At 41.6% G+C, this 20,234-nt stretch overlaps 2 protein-coding genes across 2 annotated transcripts in view; both read left to right on the top strand.

Annotated features, from left to right (window-relative positions):
* The first annotated feature begins 644 nt into the window (after positions 1 to 644).
* ccna2 (cyclin A2) lies at positions 645 to 4,698 on the top strand. Its single transcript, XM_053428896.1, has 8 exons — positions 645 to 1,275; positions 2,020 to 2,275; positions 2,382 to 2,488; positions 2,605 to 2,828; positions 2,930 to 3,134; positions 3,223 to 3,336; positions 3,851 to 3,984; positions 4,078 to 4,698. Exons 1-8 carry the CDS (start codon positions 1,060 to 1,062, stop codon positions 4,127 to 4,129), a joined length of 1,308 nt encoding a protein of 435 aa, XP_053284871.1. The 5' UTR covers positions 645 to 1,059; the 3' UTR covers positions 4,130 to 4,698.
* Positions 4,699 to 5,835: 1,137 nt separating this feature from the next.
* Positions 5,836 to 20,234, top strand: part of anxa5a (annexin A5a) — an 18,261-nt gene continuing 3,862 nt past the window's right edge. Inside the window, exons 1-7 of the mRNA XM_053428383.1 lie at positions 5,836 to 6,060; positions 12,674 to 12,758; positions 14,664 to 14,758; positions 17,093 to 17,206; positions 18,750 to 18,840; positions 19,588 to 19,667; positions 20,013 to 20,063. Of these exons, the coding sequence (XP_053284358.1) occupies positions 5,836 to 6,060; positions 12,674 to 12,758; positions 14,664 to 14,758; positions 17,093 to 17,206; positions 18,750 to 18,840; positions 19,588 to 19,667; positions 20,013 to 20,063 (741 nt within the window). The remainder of the gene's footprint in view (positions 6,061 to 12,673; positions 12,759 to 14,663; positions 14,759 to 17,092; positions 17,207 to 18,749; positions 18,841 to 19,587; positions 19,668 to 20,012; positions 20,064 to 20,234) is intronic.

The following is a 20,234-nucleotide window of genomic DNA, read 5'->3' as shown; positions in this document are numbered from 1 at the left end:
AGTAGCCCTCATCTTCACCAGCTGTAATATTAGAAAAGATATCAGTGGCAATAATCCATATTTCTTATTGTCACCAAATTCCTGGACCAGACAAACATTGAATTTATCCTATTGATAAATACTGTCTATTTAACCATCATCTGGTATAATTTACTCATCTGTACTTTGTACAGTTCCACTCTTATAAAGTTAAAAAACAATAAATAAATAAATCAGAGTCGAGGAGTTTCCTGCAAATAGACAACATTGGACTGATGCAAGTGTATTTTAAGTCAAATCCACATATGGTTGTAAAATCATAATTTGTCTTATATTTACTTTTCTTGATTTGATGTCAAAGCACTTTGTAAACGTTTAAAATTTGCTATATAAATAAAGCTTATTATTATTATATATACTTATATGACCCTATATAATGATGTCAATACTTTAACAGTAACATTGTTATTTTTATTTAAACTCAATCACTTTCCATTGAGCTGTTGAATGATTTGTTTTAAATGTGTATTGCTGTTGACTTTTTCCTCCATGTGCGACTTTCTCCCTCAAACCTGTTTTGAATTTTCTAATCACGCAGATTGTCCCCCTTTCGGCTCCCTTACACTCCCGAACGTCACTACCGGCGAGGCCTGTGATTGGTCCGTTTCAATCCTCGCGGGCTACTTGAACTGGGAGAAAGAGCGTCAGGGTGTGAATGAACCGAGCTCAGCTGTTCACTTCTCTTACTGCAGGTCGCTGGTCAATTCGTGGAGCTTGGACGAGTATGGCGCCTTAACAAGTCTTTATTTTCCCACCGACCTGCAGATCCCGACCCGCTGGTTTGCGTGTTTTTACTGGTTTCCCCACGTTTCGCCTGCGCCGTTGTCATTTCAACCGCATCGTGTTGTTTCGTGAACGTTGCTGCAACAATCCCTCTGTGAGCTAACAGCTAACGCTAGCCTCCGTTCGAGCTCCAGTGCCGCTCTTTGCAAGTCGTTGTTTGTGTATTTTTTATTCCACCCGGGGGTTAAAGAAGCTCCGAGCAGCAGCGGGAAGCTTCGTGGAACCACCCGCACAGACATGTCAGGGGCTAACAGGGGAGCGGGCGCTGCGGCGGCTAGCGAGCATCACAACCAGGAGAACACGCTGTCAAGGCTCCGGGGCCCGCTGAAGAGCCGAGCGGCCACCGAGAACCAGGAGAACATGGTCCCGAAGCAGGCGGCCAGCAGGACCGTGCTGGGAGCCCTGCAGAACAACCAGCGGAGCAAAGCCCAGAACCAGCGCGGCACAAAGCAGGTGAGGATGCTAGGTGGCTCGGCTAGCTGCTGCTGCTGCTAGTGTTTGCTAATGATGACCCGAGCGATAAGGTGCCATTGTGGGGTTTATTGAGGCAACACGCTCCAGTTATCAGGAAACCAGTTGATCTTAGACACTGCGGATCCACTGCCAGTTACAGGCATCCTCTCATTCCCACTAATGTGCAGATTTAAATGCAGCTTCTATTGAGCAACAGCGACTTCTGGTAACCAGGTTGTCCGCCATTTTAATGTCACATATTGTGCACCGTTTACTTTTTGTTGCTGCATTAGTGTGTGTGTATCCCGCCTTTGTGAAGGCAACAATGAACGTGTATTTTAATAATGCTGCAGCAAATAATTCCCCCCGTTAATCTACTGCTAAATTTAAAAAATGCCAAATTGTATAATGCACTTTTATTTATTGTCCTTCACACAAAGATCACATTATGCTTATGTCCAATATGAAACTTGTATTCAAACTGCAAGTTTATATCGATAATTTAAATTGTTTAACCTACATTTAAAACAAACTTCTGAAGCATGGGAAAAGCAGATTGTATGAATTTCTTCATACAAAACCTGCATCCCATCATTTTATCACCAAGCCAGTTGTTGTGGCTTTTCTTTAAATCTATTGTCTGGTTCCTGCACATTTTTCACTTGTATTGTATGTTTTGTGACCTGCTGCAAAGAAATCCCTCATGACACTGTTTCTAAACTGAACCTCGTTGAATTCTTCTAGGACTCATCACAGCAGTTGTCTTGTAAAGAAGATTTCAGCAAAAGCTGTTTCGAGAAGCCCGCTGCCAAGCAGCCCACATTTCAGGTCCACGTTGATGAGCCCGATGGCGCCTGCGTCAAAAAGGCACAGCAGGTGGTCGAAGCTGTCAAAACCAAGTCTGTCGTTGATGACGCTGCGCTCGTGGACAGTGCTGTGGGACGTCTCCGGCAGCCCCTCGCCACCATCGACATTCCATCGGCGATGGATGTCAGCTTCGGTGCGTTGTGGTTCAAATATAATCTCTGAAATTTCAGTTTCGCATAAAATCTTATTCGTATAAACTGACTTTGAATGTGCACTAAATGTAAAACTCTTCTGATTAGACTCTCCCATGGACATGTCTGTGGTTGAGGGGGAGGAGAAGCATTCTAATGTAAATGACGTCCCAGAATATGCTGCTGAAATCCACACGTACCTGAGGGAGGTTGAGGTGAGATTTCAAACGCTCCTGTATCTTCACTTCACTAAAAACCTTGCTGCCCAGCACTCAGTACGAGTAAAGTTATGGTAAGTTTGCCATTAAATGTTTTGTATGTCACCCAATAGATAAAATCCAGGCCTAAAGCAGGCTACATGAAAAAGCAGCCAGACATCACTAACAGCATGAGGGCCATCCTGGTCGACTGGCTGGTCGAGGTTGGAGAAGAGTACAAGCTGCAGAACGAGACACTTTATTTGGCCGTAAACTACATCGACCGCTTCCTCTCTTCCATGTCCGTCCTGAGGGGGAAGCTTCAGCTGGTCGGCACCGCTGCTATGCTGCTGGCTTCGTATGTGTCAATTCTAAGCTTTATTCAGCATTTTCTTTCTACACAAATGTACATGCAAGCCTTTTCTTCTTTGTGAACTGACTTTAAATCTCCCCATGCAGTAAATTTGAAGAGATCTACCCCCCTGAGGTGGCAGAGTTCGTTTACATCACAGACGACACCTACACCAAGAAGCAAGTGTTGAGAATGGAGCATCTGGTGCTTAAAGTGCTCTCCTTTGATCTGGCCGCACCAACGATCAACCAGTTTCTCACCCAGTACTTCCAGCACCAGTCTGTTAGCAAACAGGTGGAGAGCATGGCAATGGTGAGCATGCAGCACGTTTGTCTTTGTCAAACAAATCCCTGACCTTGCTCTTTACAACATTTTCAAACTGCTGTTTTTTCCCCCTCAGTACCTCGGAGAGCTCAGTCTGATCGACTCGGATCCCTTCCTAAAGTACTTGCCATCATTGACGGCTGCTGCAGCCATAACCCTGGCTAACCACGCACTGACCGGTGGCTCTTGGGTGAGTAGTGTCAAAGGCTAACAGGTTCAAATTCCACAAATGAATGACTTCCTCAGCTGACGTCCTCTGACCTGCTGGAGGTTCACTATTGATCAGGCTCATTGATTTGTCTAACCACCACTATCAATTTACTTAAATTGGTCAAATCTATTTTCCCAGCTGCATGAGATCATTCAGATTCTCACTCTTTGATACAGTAACTCCAGACGTCTGTAAACTCTGACTCAAAACAGTGTTTGGTCTTAATTGGGACAAAGGGCATGAGAGTCAATTTGCATGTAAAGCAGAGAAGTGAGCTCTGGTCACAGGAGTCTCATTAAGGGCACATTTTAATCCCCGCTGTGAACACGCATACTTGTTATCAGATCTCTCAGGGTGGATGCTAATGCCAGGGGCGTACTCCTGGTTCTTTGTGAAAGCTTCTGTTGAGAGCTGTTACCAGTTTCTCGTCCCTGGAACCAATTGGCTTCTGTTTTACCAACGTGTAAAATTAACCCAGTCGTCTCTTCCTCAGCCCAAGTCTCTGACTGAAATGTCTGGCTACTCCCTGGAAGATCTGATGCCCTGTGTGGAGGATCTGCACCAAACGTACATCGCTGCCGCTCAGCATGCCCAGCAGTCTGTCCAGGAGAAGTACAAGACCCCAAAGTAAGTAAACTAGAAAACTTGGCATCATTTGCATTGTCTGAACTTTTTTAATTGTACAACTGTCCTAATAACTTGTCTTTTCTTTATTTTCAGGTACCTAGGTGTTTCTGGCATCGACCCACCAGCGAAGTTGCAGCTGAACTGACTTCTTCCCTTGTCTGTGTAGCCTTTTACCCCCTGTCAGTCTTTTTTTAAATTAATTTTTTTCTGATGTAACCCAGTTTTACAATCCGCCCTGCTCTTCTTGGAGTCGTGCTGGATGTTTAGAGTTTTTACTGATATTTTTATATAAAGTCTGACGCTCGTGCCAAGTTGTGTCGGTTGATCAAGCAGTTTTAATGTTGACTTTTTAAATCGCAGACAAAATGTAGAGGTCCTGACCCACCACTTGATGCTTCTATCTGCAGCATCTCTGCTCCACCAGATGTCTAAATGTACTCAAACCCAGCAACTTCTAATTTTGAGCTATTGTTGCTGGTTACACTTTAAAAAAAAGGCATTTATCTAAGGTTGGCTCCACACGAGCTACAGCCTTTTTTGAAAGTGGTGTAACTTAAGTGTTTGGCCTCGTATGATGCAGATTAAAGTATATTTTGTCTGTCACGATGGAGTCAGCTGTCTCATTACATTGGTGTCTGGGAAGTTGAAAGCTTTTCAAGGCATCATCTGCACTGTAAACTATAGCTCTTGTAAATAAAATTTCATTTAAAGTAAGACTTCATGTCTGCATCTTTATGGTCACGTTGGACTCAAGGGGGCAGCAGAGGACCGGCTTAGGTTTTAGATTTCTTCTTGTTCATGCAGAAGTAAAAACCTGATGATTCATAAAACCAAATTTAAGATATACATGTCTAAACTTCCAAATGGTTATTTATATATACACCTAACACGAAAAGGCAACTCGGCTTCGACAATACTATAATAGTCTAGATGCATTACTAGCCGTTATTGGAGGAAACCTATATTCTTGTGCTTTAAATGGTTTATTAACCTGAGCATCGAATAAACTAAAGAACACAGCTGACATTTTTAAAAACAATCCTGGCCTAAATCCGACCTTGTAGGTAATTTTAACAATTCAAGCTGTTTTCTCTTTTGATGTATTATCACCCTATTGGGCTATATTACAGGTTTAAGCTTATCCTGAATTGAAAAGTTGGACTGTTGACTGTAGCATAAACCATGCTACAGTTTGAAATTTGGCTCAACAGTTTAACACTGAAGGATTTATTGTCTTGCATTAGTTTGTGCTATTGTACAAGGAAATTAAGCTAAAACTTAAAAAGAACAAATGAATGAATCTTGATTGGAATGTCTGAGTTTAAATATTCAGGACAAAAGTGTTGCCTTTTTTGTAGCCTGTACATTGATCACATACCAAATGACAATAGAATCAATGTTCTCTGTTCATCAGTGACTTGATTTATCCCTGTTAAAGTGCACTAAAGGCAGCCAATGGCGTCGAAGGCATCTCTCTGCCTCTCCCCCCACTCATGATAAATTGGGAGGCTGGCTCTGTGCGAGGAGTGTGACAGGAGAAGGGAGGCAGAGCCCGGCTGTGCTGAGATTTTCTCCATTTCTTCTCTGGAGGGTGCTGGACAGCTTCAGGACCGTGCACACACTCGCCACAGGTCTGCTCTATCACTGACTGCGCACACCTGGGACCAACTGGAGGATTAAACCATGGAAGCAGATGGGATTTCTATACCATAACTAAACCAGTTGGATACCTGCTTGAAGAATGGCTCCTGTTGCTACAGCACAGCAGCTTTCTAACCCCTGAGAAGATCCCACTGGGAGAGGAGAGCGTTTCTGGAAGTGGCAGGGGAGGCTGGGTTGCTGCCTGACCCCATGCCTGCCCCAAGAAAATTTCTGGTGGCTTCCACCTCGCTGCCCCTGGCACTTGGCTGGGGCTGGAACCTGAGCTTGTACGTGGGGATGCTTCTCGGACTCCTGATTCTCATGATGCTTCTTCTCTGGATGCTCCTCAAGCAGCTCAGTAACTCGGTGGCAAAATCCATGATGCAGCCTGTGCGCTCCTTCAGGAAGCCTGGCATCGAACGGAGGTTTCAGCATGTGCTGTGAGAAATTGGGGGGAAAATGGCAGAAACGCTGCCAGGACTGAGGCTTCATGGAGTGCTTGAATGTGCCTTTGCAGAATCATGTAAGAAAATGTGTTTGAAAAATGTTTTGTTATGGACAGAAATGCTTATATCCCATCACAAAATAATAAAAACTCATGTTTCCTATTTATAGAGACTATTGTCTGTTCTTTTAACAGCTTCTTAAGTTGCTCCGGTGTTTTCTTGCAAGTATGAAACAGGCAGTCTTCTCTCTGTTCCCTTCAGTAATTAAAAAAACGTCATTTTTGTATGCAACAGCTATTTCTTCTCATCTCCTGTGTGAATTGGCTCAGCCGAGCTAAACCATGCGAATTGCCGAAGCCAAGATTAAATCTGCATCTCGATTCATTCTGATTAAAGCAGCACATTCAGGAGGGCAATTTGCACTCGTCTCATCTCATCGGAAGAATCGGCAGGAGGGATATTGAGGATATGCTGCTGATGAAAAAAAAAAATGAAAGAACCTGTGAAGCCACTTGCTTTAAACTCCCGCGTGCACGTCAGGAGACAATATAAATGAGGCCCTTGAGGAGAAACGGCTAAAATCAACCACATATTCCCACAGGACTCAAAATGGTATTATTTAGTTTTTGTTTTGTTTCGTTTGACTTGGTGAATCTAACTCATGATGTCATTTATTTTTATTCGTCTTCAGTCATAAGTCACAGGAGGCCGGGCTGTGTGAAAGGGATCAATGGCCTCTGAGCCCCGAGGGGAGAGTGTTAATTAGACTTCGACAGTCGATTTCCTTATGAGTCCTTCTGGCCTCCTTGATGCCTCCTTGTTTACAGTGCTCACACCCTTTTATTAAAGGCCATCATCACTGAAACCTCTGCAGGGAGGAAACCTTTAGCTCTAATCAAAACAACAGTCTCCACCATTTTGCATTTGGTTCTTTCTGTTGTTTTCAGATAGGAGCTCGATGAAAAGATTGATAGTAGACTCTCTGCATTCATCAAGAACCTGGCAGCATAAAAACGGTAAACATGGGCAAACAGGTAGCAAGGCTGTGTCCGAAGTCAACAAACTAGCAGGACCTTTAACGTTTGTTCACTGAAACATAATATTTAGTTGTGGACTGAGCCAGGTTAACTGTTTATCCCACTTTCCAGTCTTTGCAAAGCTATGCTAACAAACCACTGACCTAATTTGTCGCCTACCGCAACGATTGTGTTGTGATAACACAATCATGGCTTCGGCTCAATAAGAAGCGTTGCCAGATTAAAAATATCGTATTTTGAGGAAATTTTTTCATAGGTGACCAGAGTAGGGATGAGACGTTCAATACCGACATTTCAAAGCTGTGCACAAGGCTCTTATTTTGAAACATAAGACAGGAAGGACTTGCGTTAAGCTCGATGGTCACGTTTCATCATTGCAAGAATGTCTGGCTGAAAAGACGTCACGTGTGAAGAGTTACGTAAACACACACATGATCCATATTTTACTATCCAGATTACAACTGAAAGTACTTAGTGTCATAAAATGCGTTATTGATCGTACTGTGTACTGTAATTATTGTATTCGTACGATTAATAACATCTTGCAACACTGTCAGAAAGTGTTAAGATGAGGTCTTGTGAATTTTTGTATCATTTGGACTGAAACACACTTCAGATCCTCGTATTGTTTGCTGGTAATGTGAGCATCATACAACCGATATGTTTTAAAATAGTTTTTAAAAAGTTCCTCGTTGTCAGTAAGAAGCTACATGTGTCGGCTACATGCATCAGAGTCATGGACGGTTATCCACTTGTTATTCTGCCTAAAATATTGTGTCTCAACCGTCGGTGGGGAGGAAGCACACAGAGCCGATCGGTGGAGGCCGGGGATCCACCTGTGATAAATGATGGAGTTTATATTCTGTCAGTCAGCACCTGACAAATCGAGCTGCCCACAGCTTTGAATACCAGGAGGTCCCTCGGCGCTCTGCTCATGAATGAACATCTCACCCTGATTCAGTTTAGACTCTGACAACTGCTGGTTGACAGAAGGAAGTGAATCCAAGAGTCAGCAGTTTGCAGGCTGGCAGACTTTACCTTTATAACCTGAAAACTCTTGATACAGTTGCTTTCTCCACCTGAACAAACTTCATCCTGAAACTTGATTATTCACTTTCACGGTTCTACTAATTTATAAAGTAGAAATAGCCAAGGTTCCATGAACTGAATAGCTTAAGGGGCCTGAAATCGTTCATTGCAATTGTTGCTAGTAGTCAAGTATTCAATTGCGTGGGGCCCAGAGCTGAGAGAGGGACCCCCCCGAGAGGAGGAAGTCAGAGAACCTGGAGCAAACCCCTGTCAATACTGGGAGAACATACATACAGAAAGACCCCAGCCAGGATTTGAACCAGGAACCACCCCACATCTGTCATATCAAGTACTTCATGTGGAAGGAGGCAAACTTAATACGATAAATAGAAGCAGTTACATACAAAAATAGGAAAATCCAGTTTGAGTGGATATAGATTCATGATATTTAAAATCCAAACCATTACATGGTTCATTAAACATGCTCAGGCTCGATGCTGATGGACGAACACGCTTCTCACTCATGTGGGTAAACTACTCAGTTTAATCTAACGAGTTTATCAGCTGCTCCTATTTGTTTATTAAATGAAATTGTCTCCTCCATCAGTCCGCTGCAGATGAAACAGCAAGCTTCCGTAAGCGGATCCCCTCAGTGTTCACAACCCCCCCCCCCCCCCCCCTCCTCTCACAAGTGCTCACTTTAATTAAGGTTTGCAGTGATGAGAGACGGCACTGGTGATATGTGAGCTGCCCATCAGGGATCCGATCGGCTGAACAGCTCCTGTTCGCCTCCTGTTTGTCATAACACATGTTTCTACGACACCTCGGACAACACAACGAGCAAAGAGGGAACAGACACCTCATTAAGAATTACACTTTATATGGAGTCAACACAATGATTAACTATGTGGATCAAGACATTGATGATGATGATGATGATGAAGCTCAAAATTAACATATAGAATATGCTCTATAGTTAAAGTAGGTAAATATTTTATTTATTTAACATTTAAGTTAAATCCTATATTTGAGCTTTTAAAATATGATGCATCGTTGTAGATTCAACTTTATTCTGAAGCCTACATTTTTAACTCTTATCATAATTCTTTTTTATTCTTTTCATACATAATATGTTATTCTAAACTGACAGAAGGTTTATAACATCAACAACAACAAATACATAATTAAACACAAATTAATGAACTAGTATTCAAATACGTAAATAATATTTTCCTAGCACTGACTGTGTTGTGTTGTATTGGTGTGTTGTTCAACTACTTAATGAGTTTAAATGTAATATACATAAATATACATAAATATATTATAATAAGCATTAGGAAATACAATTTTTGTTTTTCTTCATGTCGTTATTGACCACATATAAGAAAAATGATCTTAGGGTGTGTGTGTGTATCCATAAATTTTATTCTCAATCTGTACAGTTATTATTAAAGAGATGATATGTAATATAAATGTTTATTTTGGGGATAATTTCTAACATTCTTTACATTATCTGTCACTAAAAATTTAAAGGAAACATCTATATAAACAACACCTTGGTGACACCTCGACATTTACCCCCCCCCCCCCCCCCCCCCTCACGTTTTTTAAGGTGACCTACATGCAACTGGATACAGGGAGTCACGATCTCCGGTTTGACTGACAGGTGGTGAAAGAAAACACTGCTGATGAGGACGTGTGTGCTGTGTGTCAGCTCCTCCCCGGACCCACTGCTGCCAGAAGGAGTAAGAGTTGGAGGACTCACCTGGGGAGAGAAGGAACACACACACACACACACACACCAGGTGGTAAGAACAAAAACATGAGCTGTTCTGTTTCTTGAAATCATTAACTCAAGAAGTGGAATTTTCAAAAAAAATCTGTTTTCAATCTCTTTCAGTTGACGACGCTTGTCTTCCAACAGCAAACAGGATGGTGAGTCCTTTTTGTTTTATCATATTTTAAAAATGAGAGGTGTGTTGTGTTTGAAATGATGACAAATGTGTTTTCAGCCAGAGCCCAAGCTCTAACCCACACGGTGTGTTTGTGTAATGGAGTGTGTGACAGGTCATTGCCTCCTCAAGCCCCAGCGCTCTGCCTGATCAGTCTGAAACAACGCACATTAGAAAAAGGCTGTCAGCAGAAGCACACAACCCGAAACCTTTTATTTCCCATTAGTGTAATTGAATTGTCATCACACCGAATTCTCCTTTTTCGGTTAATCCTCCTTTGAGTCTGCAGTGAAAACTCGATACGCTTGACTCCTGGATGATCGTCTATTCAGAGAAAGGACTTTGTGGGAAGTTGCACTCATCATTAAAACACATGAGTCGTGCAGTACGCTCACCGAGGCAGGAGAGGAGAAGGAGAAGACGCCATTTGATATCATTGATTTGATTCTATCCTCTGCGGCTTATTGAGAGACCTCCGACTGTCTGAGGAGGATAAGTTAATTCAAGGAGCAAAGCGATGGCAGGAGCTCGGCTTCAGTGGAGGACATGGGTCTAATTTGTGCCGTATTGAATTACCCTGTGAACAAAGAATACAGGTGCAAGTGTCTATTGTGTCCCAACCGGGTTACAATTTCATTTAAGCATGATTAGAAGACTAAGCTCCCTGATGGCCCTTTGACTGCCTGTTGTTTCATTCAGGTTAGTGCAGGTCAGGGTGGGTCCCGACGGACTCATGAACCAAGAATAACTGGAAACCAACAACAACAGCATTTAAAAAGCCATAATAACATTAGAAAACATAAATGTATATAAACTATACTGAATTAATAGCTGGAGCACTGACACTGTTCTTCTTCTTCTTCTCAGTAGACCCATCTCATATTTGTTGATTGGTGATAGTAAATAGAAAGAACATAATCACGACCATCAGGAAAAATCTATGTTACGAGTTCTGACTATTTTAATGTTGCTGAAAATATTGCATCTCCAAAAATATAATGTTTTTATGATCCATCGATTACATTGTTCTGCAAATAGCAGTATGTTTACAGCCACGTGCACTAGCAGCTCTGTGATGATAGACTCATGTGACCGTGAACTTAATAAACAGTTTCCTATATGGATAAATTCATGTCAGTATCAGAGTCATACTTTACAATAATACGTATATTATTATATTATTGGCTCATTGCAGAAGTGCACGTTTAAACAATCATAATTAATCATACAAACAGAATTACATCAGTATTACATCAGAGATTCATCCTCTGGGGACCACGAATGTCTGTTTAAAATCTGAATCCATCCAGTTATCGCAAAGATATTTTGTTTAGGATGAAAGCGACGGACCAACTGCATAGAACCAGAAAAATAAACATCGTGACTTCATTTTTGTTGGATTTGTTGGATGCAAAAAATTGAAAGTCAACTGAACGATTCACATCCGAGTGGTGAATGAAGAGGTTTAAAAATATCCACTGATTGATTTCACTGCAGAAACAGTTTTGCCTCTGAAAAGAAACGGTGATGTCAAATTGAGGTTTTTATGATGCATGCGTACAGGATCGAGGCTGTGACACTTCAAGGTAAACATCCTCAGGCTGCAGGAAGAGGATGTTCTCCTGAATACATCTTAACACACAAACGCACACACACAGAATCAATCTGAAAACAAATGACCAACAAAAGGAGTCATAATAAACAGAATCTTTGAGGGAGGAGGGGGAGACAATATTCTCTCACTTCTCCCACCTGCGTGGAGTCTGAAACAAGGCTGCAGCTTTGAGGCAGAAGTTGTATTGCTTTTGCTTCAAATGAAATTTTCCCTGGAGAAAAATCAGTGGAACAACAACTGAGGCAAAACATTTTTTTAATTATCTGCATCACAAGAAGCAGGAGCCAGACTCCGTGTAACACTTCCTCACCTCAGAGTCTGGAGGGGCGACATTAGAAACCCAGGTGGATTTCAATGGCCCAAATATTCTGCAGAGAAGCTACAGATGATTTTCAGTGTCTTTAATCTTTTATGCCCCAGACAGCAAAACTATTTCAGTTTTTAAACTGAGGGTTGGTTCTTATTAGTGCTCAGAATAGCTTGAAATTTAACAAAAAAATTGAAGTAAAATTAAATTATTAAACTGGACCTAATTTACTGTTTTTAAACTGAGAAGTAGTATACAAATACTGAACAGTGAAAGAGATAAACGGGATATTAAGTTCAATATTGACCTAATACATAAGCTTATATAATATAAACATCAATAAATGAAGTATGTGATAATTAACTAACTTCATATACACAATATATATATTTACACGTTATATAAAAAGTGTAGCTTTGACTCCTGTTTTGAAGAGAACAATTTAAACACATTTAAGATACAGTTTTGAGGCATAGAGATGAAATTATACAACATTTTTAATCAAACGTATAATATTATAATTTTGTATTGACTAATATACAAGCAAGTCAACATGCGATACCTTATTCTTGTGATATAAACACCCATATATAAGAACTGTATATAAAACACAACCTAGCCTGGTATTGTTACTGATGTGTTGATTGTTTATCTTCCCACAGGCGCACAGAGGCAGCGTACGGCCGTTCACCAACTTCAACGCCCAAAGTGACGCTGACTTCCTCCGCAGAGCGATGAAGGGAGTGGGTCAGTTTACTTTCCAGCTCCAATGTGCTTTATAACACAATATTTCACACGAGAGGGTTTCGTATATTTCCAAAACTTAAAGCATATGCACAGTGGAACGCTTATGAGGGCAGGTGGCTGCGAGATGCTAGAGATCGTTTCACCTTCTGGAGGAATGGTTTAAATTCATCATCTTAAGTTGTGGGAGTTGTTTGTTATTCAGTCTGCAAGAGACATTATGTGTCATTTCGTATAAAATATAATGTGTTTACTGTGCAGTTTGGTTTGCTTCCATCTGAACCAACAGTAAAACTGAGAATCTCAGGCCTGTGTCTCTCATACCGAGTGACATCCTCTGGAATATGGGGAATAATTGTCCTCGAGTGTTTGGTCCAATTAGAGGAGAACTGATGTTGTAAAGTCAAACTCTATTTAAAAAACTTCCAAACTCATGAGACAGTTCTGAGTTATTTCCACTAAATGTTTGGCAAAACACTCAGTAATGAGCGCTTACCGGGCCACAAGCAAACAAAAAGATAAAGAGAGCTTCTCTAATGTGATGCCAGCAGCAGAGAACAAGCTGAAATGGATTTAATTGTTAAATAAACTTGTGACATTTCTGACAGTTTCTGAAGTGATGCGAAACAAAGGAAACCCTATTTAACGGGGAGTTAAATATGGGTTTCGGGTTTATGTCTCCAATCCAGGCTCATTATTCCTAGTCAAATGGTTTCCACGGTCTTGATCGGCCATCATTTTACATAGTTATTAATTCCAAACAGATTTTAATTACACTGTGGCTGTCATTCACCACGTTCAGTCAGCCAGCATCACAAGAATCCATCCATTTCACCCATTTCACCGCAGGCTCCTGATGCAGAAGGCTTCAGCAAAACCCACAGAAAAACAAATCCACATTTGTCATTTTGGCACCTGCAGCGACTCAGCTTTCTCTTCACGTTCACACGTTTAAAGTCGATCTTAAAAGGAAGCTCCTGTGCCCACTAACACTTTCTGATGGTTGTAATTACTCCTCCTGTTCACACTGACAATTAAGTTTTAATTTAGCTTTCAAGCTCCCATAGGCATCTTGTATTCAAGCATACAAGCGTAATTTAACAAGCATGTGGGGGAGCACGCTTAAAACACACGCTAAATGTTAACTTCTGTTAATTAATTATTACATTAAACATCTTTACGATATAAGCATCTTGTGACGTGCAGCTTTGGATTCTGGCAGAAAGCTGTTTAGCCTGATTTGTTTTTTTTAATCGTAGTTCAATTTTGGAAACTGCAATCCAAAAATAATTTTGCAGCCATTAACGTGAACCAGTGGGTCCGTTGAAAACCACTGGATAAACATGTTCTACACACGTGTTACGACTGATGCTTCCCCTGCTTCATGTAACTGCTGCAACCACCAGCACCGTTTCCGCCCCCCTTTAATCTCCATCTCATACTTTCTGACTATTATAGTATTATTTTTCAATATCCACTTGGTAATTTTATGTGTAATTAAATAAAAACAATACGAGGAGAATAATTAAGTCCCAAGCCAGCTCAGGTAAACAGAGCATTTTTTTAGCCATAATCGCATTTTGAAATTGACCACTTGCTGCTCTTGTTTGTCTATGTGAGCCGGGGGGAGGGGGGGGGGGTGCAGGTGCCTTTCAGAAACGATTGATTATGGCATCATCGGCCCCGTGAATCCTGATCCCCGGCCTCAAGGGGTCAGCTCCTCACATGGGAGAGTATCGCCAGCTGGATTATCGAAAAGAAAAAGTTCCTCATTGGCCCTTTTCTTTGAGACAAATGAAAGAATTCTGAGTAAAAAGACAGTTTTTTGTGATGATTCTAAAGCCGAAGCAGCACGGAGCAGTTTCCCACCTGTTGCAGAATTTGACAGTTATTTGCTTTCTGGTCCAGGCACGGACGAGGATGCCATCCTCATGCTCCTGACGGCGCGCAGCAACGATCAACGGCAGCAAATCAAGGCAGCGTTCAAAAAGACCTGCGGAAAGGTAAGGACGAGCCGCCGGGACTGGAACACAGACCTGATGACAAGCAGCCGTCACACTGAGGGATGCTTTCTGGTCATATCGGCACCATGTGTTCTCCTCACTCTCCAACATGAGTCTGACAGACACCTGGTATCAGAGCACTTATGACACAGAGATCCGTAAAGTTCATCATTTTCTGTTTCTTAAAGGATGATGATCTTCTTCTCTTCCTCTAAATGATCCATTAGTCTGGCTTTCATTACCTCCCACTTTCCAACCCTGCAGACAATCAGTCCCAAGACTGTTAGTTCCTACTGAGCGATTAAAGTCCACATATATATATATATCTATATTTAGGGGGGTTTGACATCTTGTTTGGTCGAGAACTTCCAAAGTTTTTATTCTAGTCTGAACCAAAGTAGAAGGTGTGAAAGTTGAGATAGAATTAAACAAATGAGGAAGAAGCAGGATTGTTTTCAGTCTTCACCTCCAATGATGTAGTGTTCGAAGAACGAGGACTTTTATATGCATTCAAACTGGTGGGAGAGCTGCACCTGAGGCTGGTGCCATGATGGAGATGATGAGGTTTCATTCATCTTTACCACACACCATCTATGTCAAGTATAGGGAGCCCCTCCCTCGTAGATGATGACGACAGGACGTGTGTGTGTCACACAAAATTCTCCCTGAGTCACAAAGTGAAACCAGAACAACAAGATGAAATATAAACAAGACATGAATCTTTGGCCTTGTATTGTTTGGAAAACATTTTTCAAGAAAGGAGTAAATTATGTATAAAACCCCAAAGAAAAGAAAATCCCAGTGTAGCTTTGACTTCTGTTTCAAAGAGAAAGTTTTCCTTGTTATCTTGCAGGTTTCATTTAAATCAATGTTTCAGGCCCAGAGATATGAAAATATACAATATTTTCAAATTAAAGGTTAAAAACAAGAACAAAAAGTAGTTTTCTTCTTCTCTTTCTCATTAATCAACTCGCAGCCGCTCTGATTTATCATGTGACCCTTCGGAGGGGCCGAATGGGAATTACTGGACTAAACTAACTTCATAAAGTAGCTTAAACCTCATGTAGCTATAAAGAAGATTAAATCACTGACACATCAATATTTAAAATCTAATAATGTCCTCTATAATAAAACATGACCCGCAGGTTCCATTTGCTGCAGAGCGAACAGAAGACATTTAGAATAAAAACTTTGAGTTCGAAAGCAGCAACCTAATTTGCTGTTTGTGACGTTTATTGAAAAGCATCCTGGCAAATGTGATGTGTAGCTGAAGTGCAGAGAGACGCTGCAGCTTGTGAGATAAGAAGCACATCAGAAAGTCTCATACTATTCAGAGGGAATATCTCTGAATATCACGACGTTTTATCAAAAAACACCCGAGCCGCAGAATGAGCCCAATTCGCTTTTATCACTTCTGCAGCGCGCTTTTTATTATGTGTCATAAAATGTAATGAGTGCAAGAGAAACGACTCATTTGCAGTAACGGCTGAAACCGGAGCTGGAGCCAGGAAGTTAGAAATGCACCGGTGTGACCGTGTCTTAGAACGCATCCCCTTGTTTCTCATTCTCTATTTGACTGTCTTTTTATCAGATGTTCAAAAATGAAAGTGTTTTATGTGGGAATAAGATGGTTTTCGGCTAAAGAGATTATTGCTGGACGGGAGGAGCTGTGAGTGTTTAGTACACACACACACACACACACACACACAAACAAACACACACACACACACACACACACACACACACACACACACACACACACACACACACACACACACACAACACACACACACACACACTCCCTTAAATAACAAAGAAATGCTCCATCACTCACTCTTTTCATCGATGCATTTCCTGTGGCACTCGTCTAAATACGTGATCCATTACACAACAAAAATCAATTCAGACGAAGCTGCCTGTGCTGTTTGATTAGTTGTTAGTTTAAGGAAATGTTTCATTGCCCCTGCAGGTCATCTGCTCACAGGATTATCCTCAACATGTCAGCGGCACAGTGGAACATCACATATGACAGGAAGCTGAGAGTTCTTCTGGCATAAAAATGTCTTTAAAATAAATAAATAGGCTACAGGAATAAATAAAGAATAACTTTGCATTCAGCTGTCGACCATTTTTCCTGTCGATGTGCTCATGTGATGGTGTTATTTCCATTTCTCATGAAATGAAAGGCCCCAGGTCCAAAGTGACTCAACAACACAACAGTCTTGTGGTTTCTTAGGTGTCGCAGAATGTCAAAGATGCAAAGTTTAGCTCAGTACAAACACAATCAGTTTTCGTTTCTGTTCCTCTTTGTCATTTGTCCCTGTTTGACTGCAGGACCTGGTCAGTGACCTGAAGTCGGAGCTCGGGGGTCTGTTCGAGGATCTGGTTGTGGCCCTGATGACCCCGCCCATCTCCTATGATGCCTCTCAGCTGCACAAGGCCATCAAGGTACCAGATGGAAGGTCCCTCAGATGATACGTTTAGTCTCTCCTCTTGCACAGATGTTGGGAGTTGAGCGATGGACCTCATCTGGTAGTCGACCACTTCAACTGGTCATGGCTGGAAAAACACATGTGAAGGCGTCCATCTGTTTAAGCCTCGACGATAAACCTGCATCTATAATACTAAGATCCACATTATAAATGGAACTGAGCCTTTAGTGATGCTATTCCTTAAACATGTGATTGACAGATTTATTATTTTGATAAGCCATTTATAACATTTCGTTAAAACGATTTGAAAATAAGATTGCCGTCTCACCGTTGCCTTTCCTCGACTTTATCTCTTTGGGCTTCCTTCTTTTTTTGGTTTGTTCCATGACCTTTTCACTAACACGGAGGAGGCAGGGTTTATGAGCTGTACTGCAGCCAGCCACCAGGGGGCGATCAAGATGATTTAATAAGAAGTCCTTTGCAAACACAAGAACTTTATAAGCTGCTAATTCCGTCCGTCCGTCTGGAGCTCGTCTGTTCCCACGTGGGCAAAAATTATCATTCGACAAACTTTATAATTTTCAGACCTTTGTCATTTTGGAAGGAGAAACTGATATCTTTATATTAACGTATAACAGCCACAGCTTATTGTTGGATTTTGGCAGCTCACAAAAGACACAGATAATTGAGTTGACACAGAGAACAAAGGCAAGGACACAAAACAATGAAGTCAATGCACAAAAGATTCATTTCATTATAATTCAACATGTCAAACAACTGGGTCCCAGTGTCAGGATCGGCTCCTGAAAGAGACGTAGAATGATATAAGACTTTATGAAACTCTCCGTTTAGGCTGTTATTCAAGATGCATGCAAAGACTGAAGCCAAATGAGGTTGATCCCCCCCTAGTGGTTGATGTCATTATAGGTTATAAACTTGTGTTTTTGGTTGTTTGTGTTATGTCACATTAGTTTACAACAATTTAAAGGAACTTAATAGTCACTTGTTGAACAAAATAGATCTTCAGTTGGAGCGTTATGGTGTTAGATTTGAAACATGTGATCCAGACGCTCAGCAGAGCTCATGTGCTCCATGATAAAAATCGGCTGTTATGTGGTGTCCTTTTCTGAAAGTGGCCACTCTAACCTTTCTCTGTATCTGCTTCACTTCTATATGAGCTCAGGGGTTAATGGTATTTCTCAATAGAGCCTCTCTGGAGACATGACGACTCCTTAATGTCTTTGGACAGTTGGGACGAATGGGAACACCTTAAATTATTGTTTTCAGTATTTTTTAAAGTCTTGGAAGTGGAGTTGGCTATTTATCTTCCTATCCATCTTGTGTACGGCTCTTAGGTGTCACACACAGTCTCATCAATTTAAAGGAAAGCTAGATCGTCTTAAATGATAAACTAGAATCTTTTTTATTCTCATTATTCCTTAAACACATTCACCTAAAATTAAAATATTCAATCAACGTGAAGCCAAAGCATTCAGGACTCATACTATTTTCACCTCCATGTTGTTTCATGTATCGTCTTGGTTGTGTTTGGCTCCCAGGGCGCCGGGACTAACGACGACGTGCTGATCGAGATCCTGGCCTCCAGGACCGGAGCCCAGATAAAAGAAATCATCAAAGTGTATAAGAAAGGTGATTTCAACACAGAGAAAGACAGACGCCTTTGTTTACTGGGACAGTTGTGTTGACGTGTTTTGTGTTGCCCTGCAGAAAGAGACATCGAGGTGTTTTCAAACCTCAGACTCGTCTTTTGTCTGAGCCTTTGTGAACATCTTAGTTACAAACAGTTTTCTGATTCGACACTACTTTGTTCAATTTCAAACCTTGACAGTCGAGAGAAATGATCTTTCTCCCTCACAATTACAGACGGAAAGTGTCAGATACAATTTAAACATGATGCATACGCTGTGAAGTCATGTGATTTATCATTGAAACTATTTTATAGTCATGCAACATTTTCAAAATCATATTTTCTCCAATATTTCCAAAACAAACTAAACACTTACTTAATCTTAAGTCTGGTTTCTGACTGCTTTATCTTCTGGAGTTCAGTCTGAGAAATGAATACGCTGCACTTCCCTTTCACACGAACAGTAAATGTGTCCCTACTGCAATGTCTCTAAAATATCATCTTTTAAACCACAATGGACAAATGATCCGTGTCAACAGAGGCCCAAAGCCAGAGAGGTCAGTTTGATCTGCAGAGAGACGGCCTCTCAGCCGACTAATCAAATCTCTACTGTCTTAAATCCTCCTGCAAAACAGATGCCCCCCCCTCCTCCCCCCCACACCGTTGTCTGGTGCAGCCATTAGTGTGTGTTGAGACCAGGTAATGTAAGTAATCTTCTGCCGCTCTTCTCTTCTTACCTCCCCCCCCAGAGTTTGGCGGCAAACTGGAGAAGGACGTCTGTGGAGACACCTCGGGGCACTACCAGAGACTGCTGGTGATCCTGCTGCAGGTAGAGAGGGAGGGGGGGGGGGGACCAATGTTTCCTCTCCCGATAATGAGAACCTCCTGTGACGCCATTACAAAGTCATGAGGTTTAGGTGTGAGCCAGGGGACCGGGAGGAGGGACGGGGCTGACAACACAACACGCTTCAGTTTGCTTCTGTAATGTGTTTGTGGTTTACAGACAGAAACCTGGTCTTCGTGGTTCAGGGACACACCGTGGTTAATTTAATCTGCAGGGGGTTGAGAGAGAAGCTCGAGCTCACAGTGTTTCCTGCTTTGTCTTTCTGTTTGTCCACCTGTGTGTCCGTGGTTCCCCCCGTCCGTCTGATCGATGGCGTGTCCGGCTGTTCAGGGGAACAGGCAGGAGGAGGTAGACGAGAGCAAAATCGAGACAGACGCCACGGTGAGAAGCAAGAACATGAGAAATGGACACATATTTGCTTCACACATCTTTTGTGTATCCCAGACATTTTATTTTTATAAAGCACCTCACTTTTGAAAAATCATAAAATTCGTATTCAAAGTGGAATCACACTGATTAGAATGCATACCTCTGCAAAGGCCCAACAGTCCC

This window comes from Pleuronectes platessa, chromosome 8, assembly GCF_947347685.1.
Source record: "Pleuronectes platessa chromosome 8, fPlePla1.1, whole genome shotgun sequence".
Classification (NCBI taxonomy): Eukaryota; Metazoa; Chordata; class Actinopteri; order Pleuronectiformes; family Pleuronectidae; genus Pleuronectes; species Pleuronectes platessa.
Note: the sequence above shows the minus strand (reverse complement) of the source record. Positions and strands in the feature narration are given on the sequence as shown.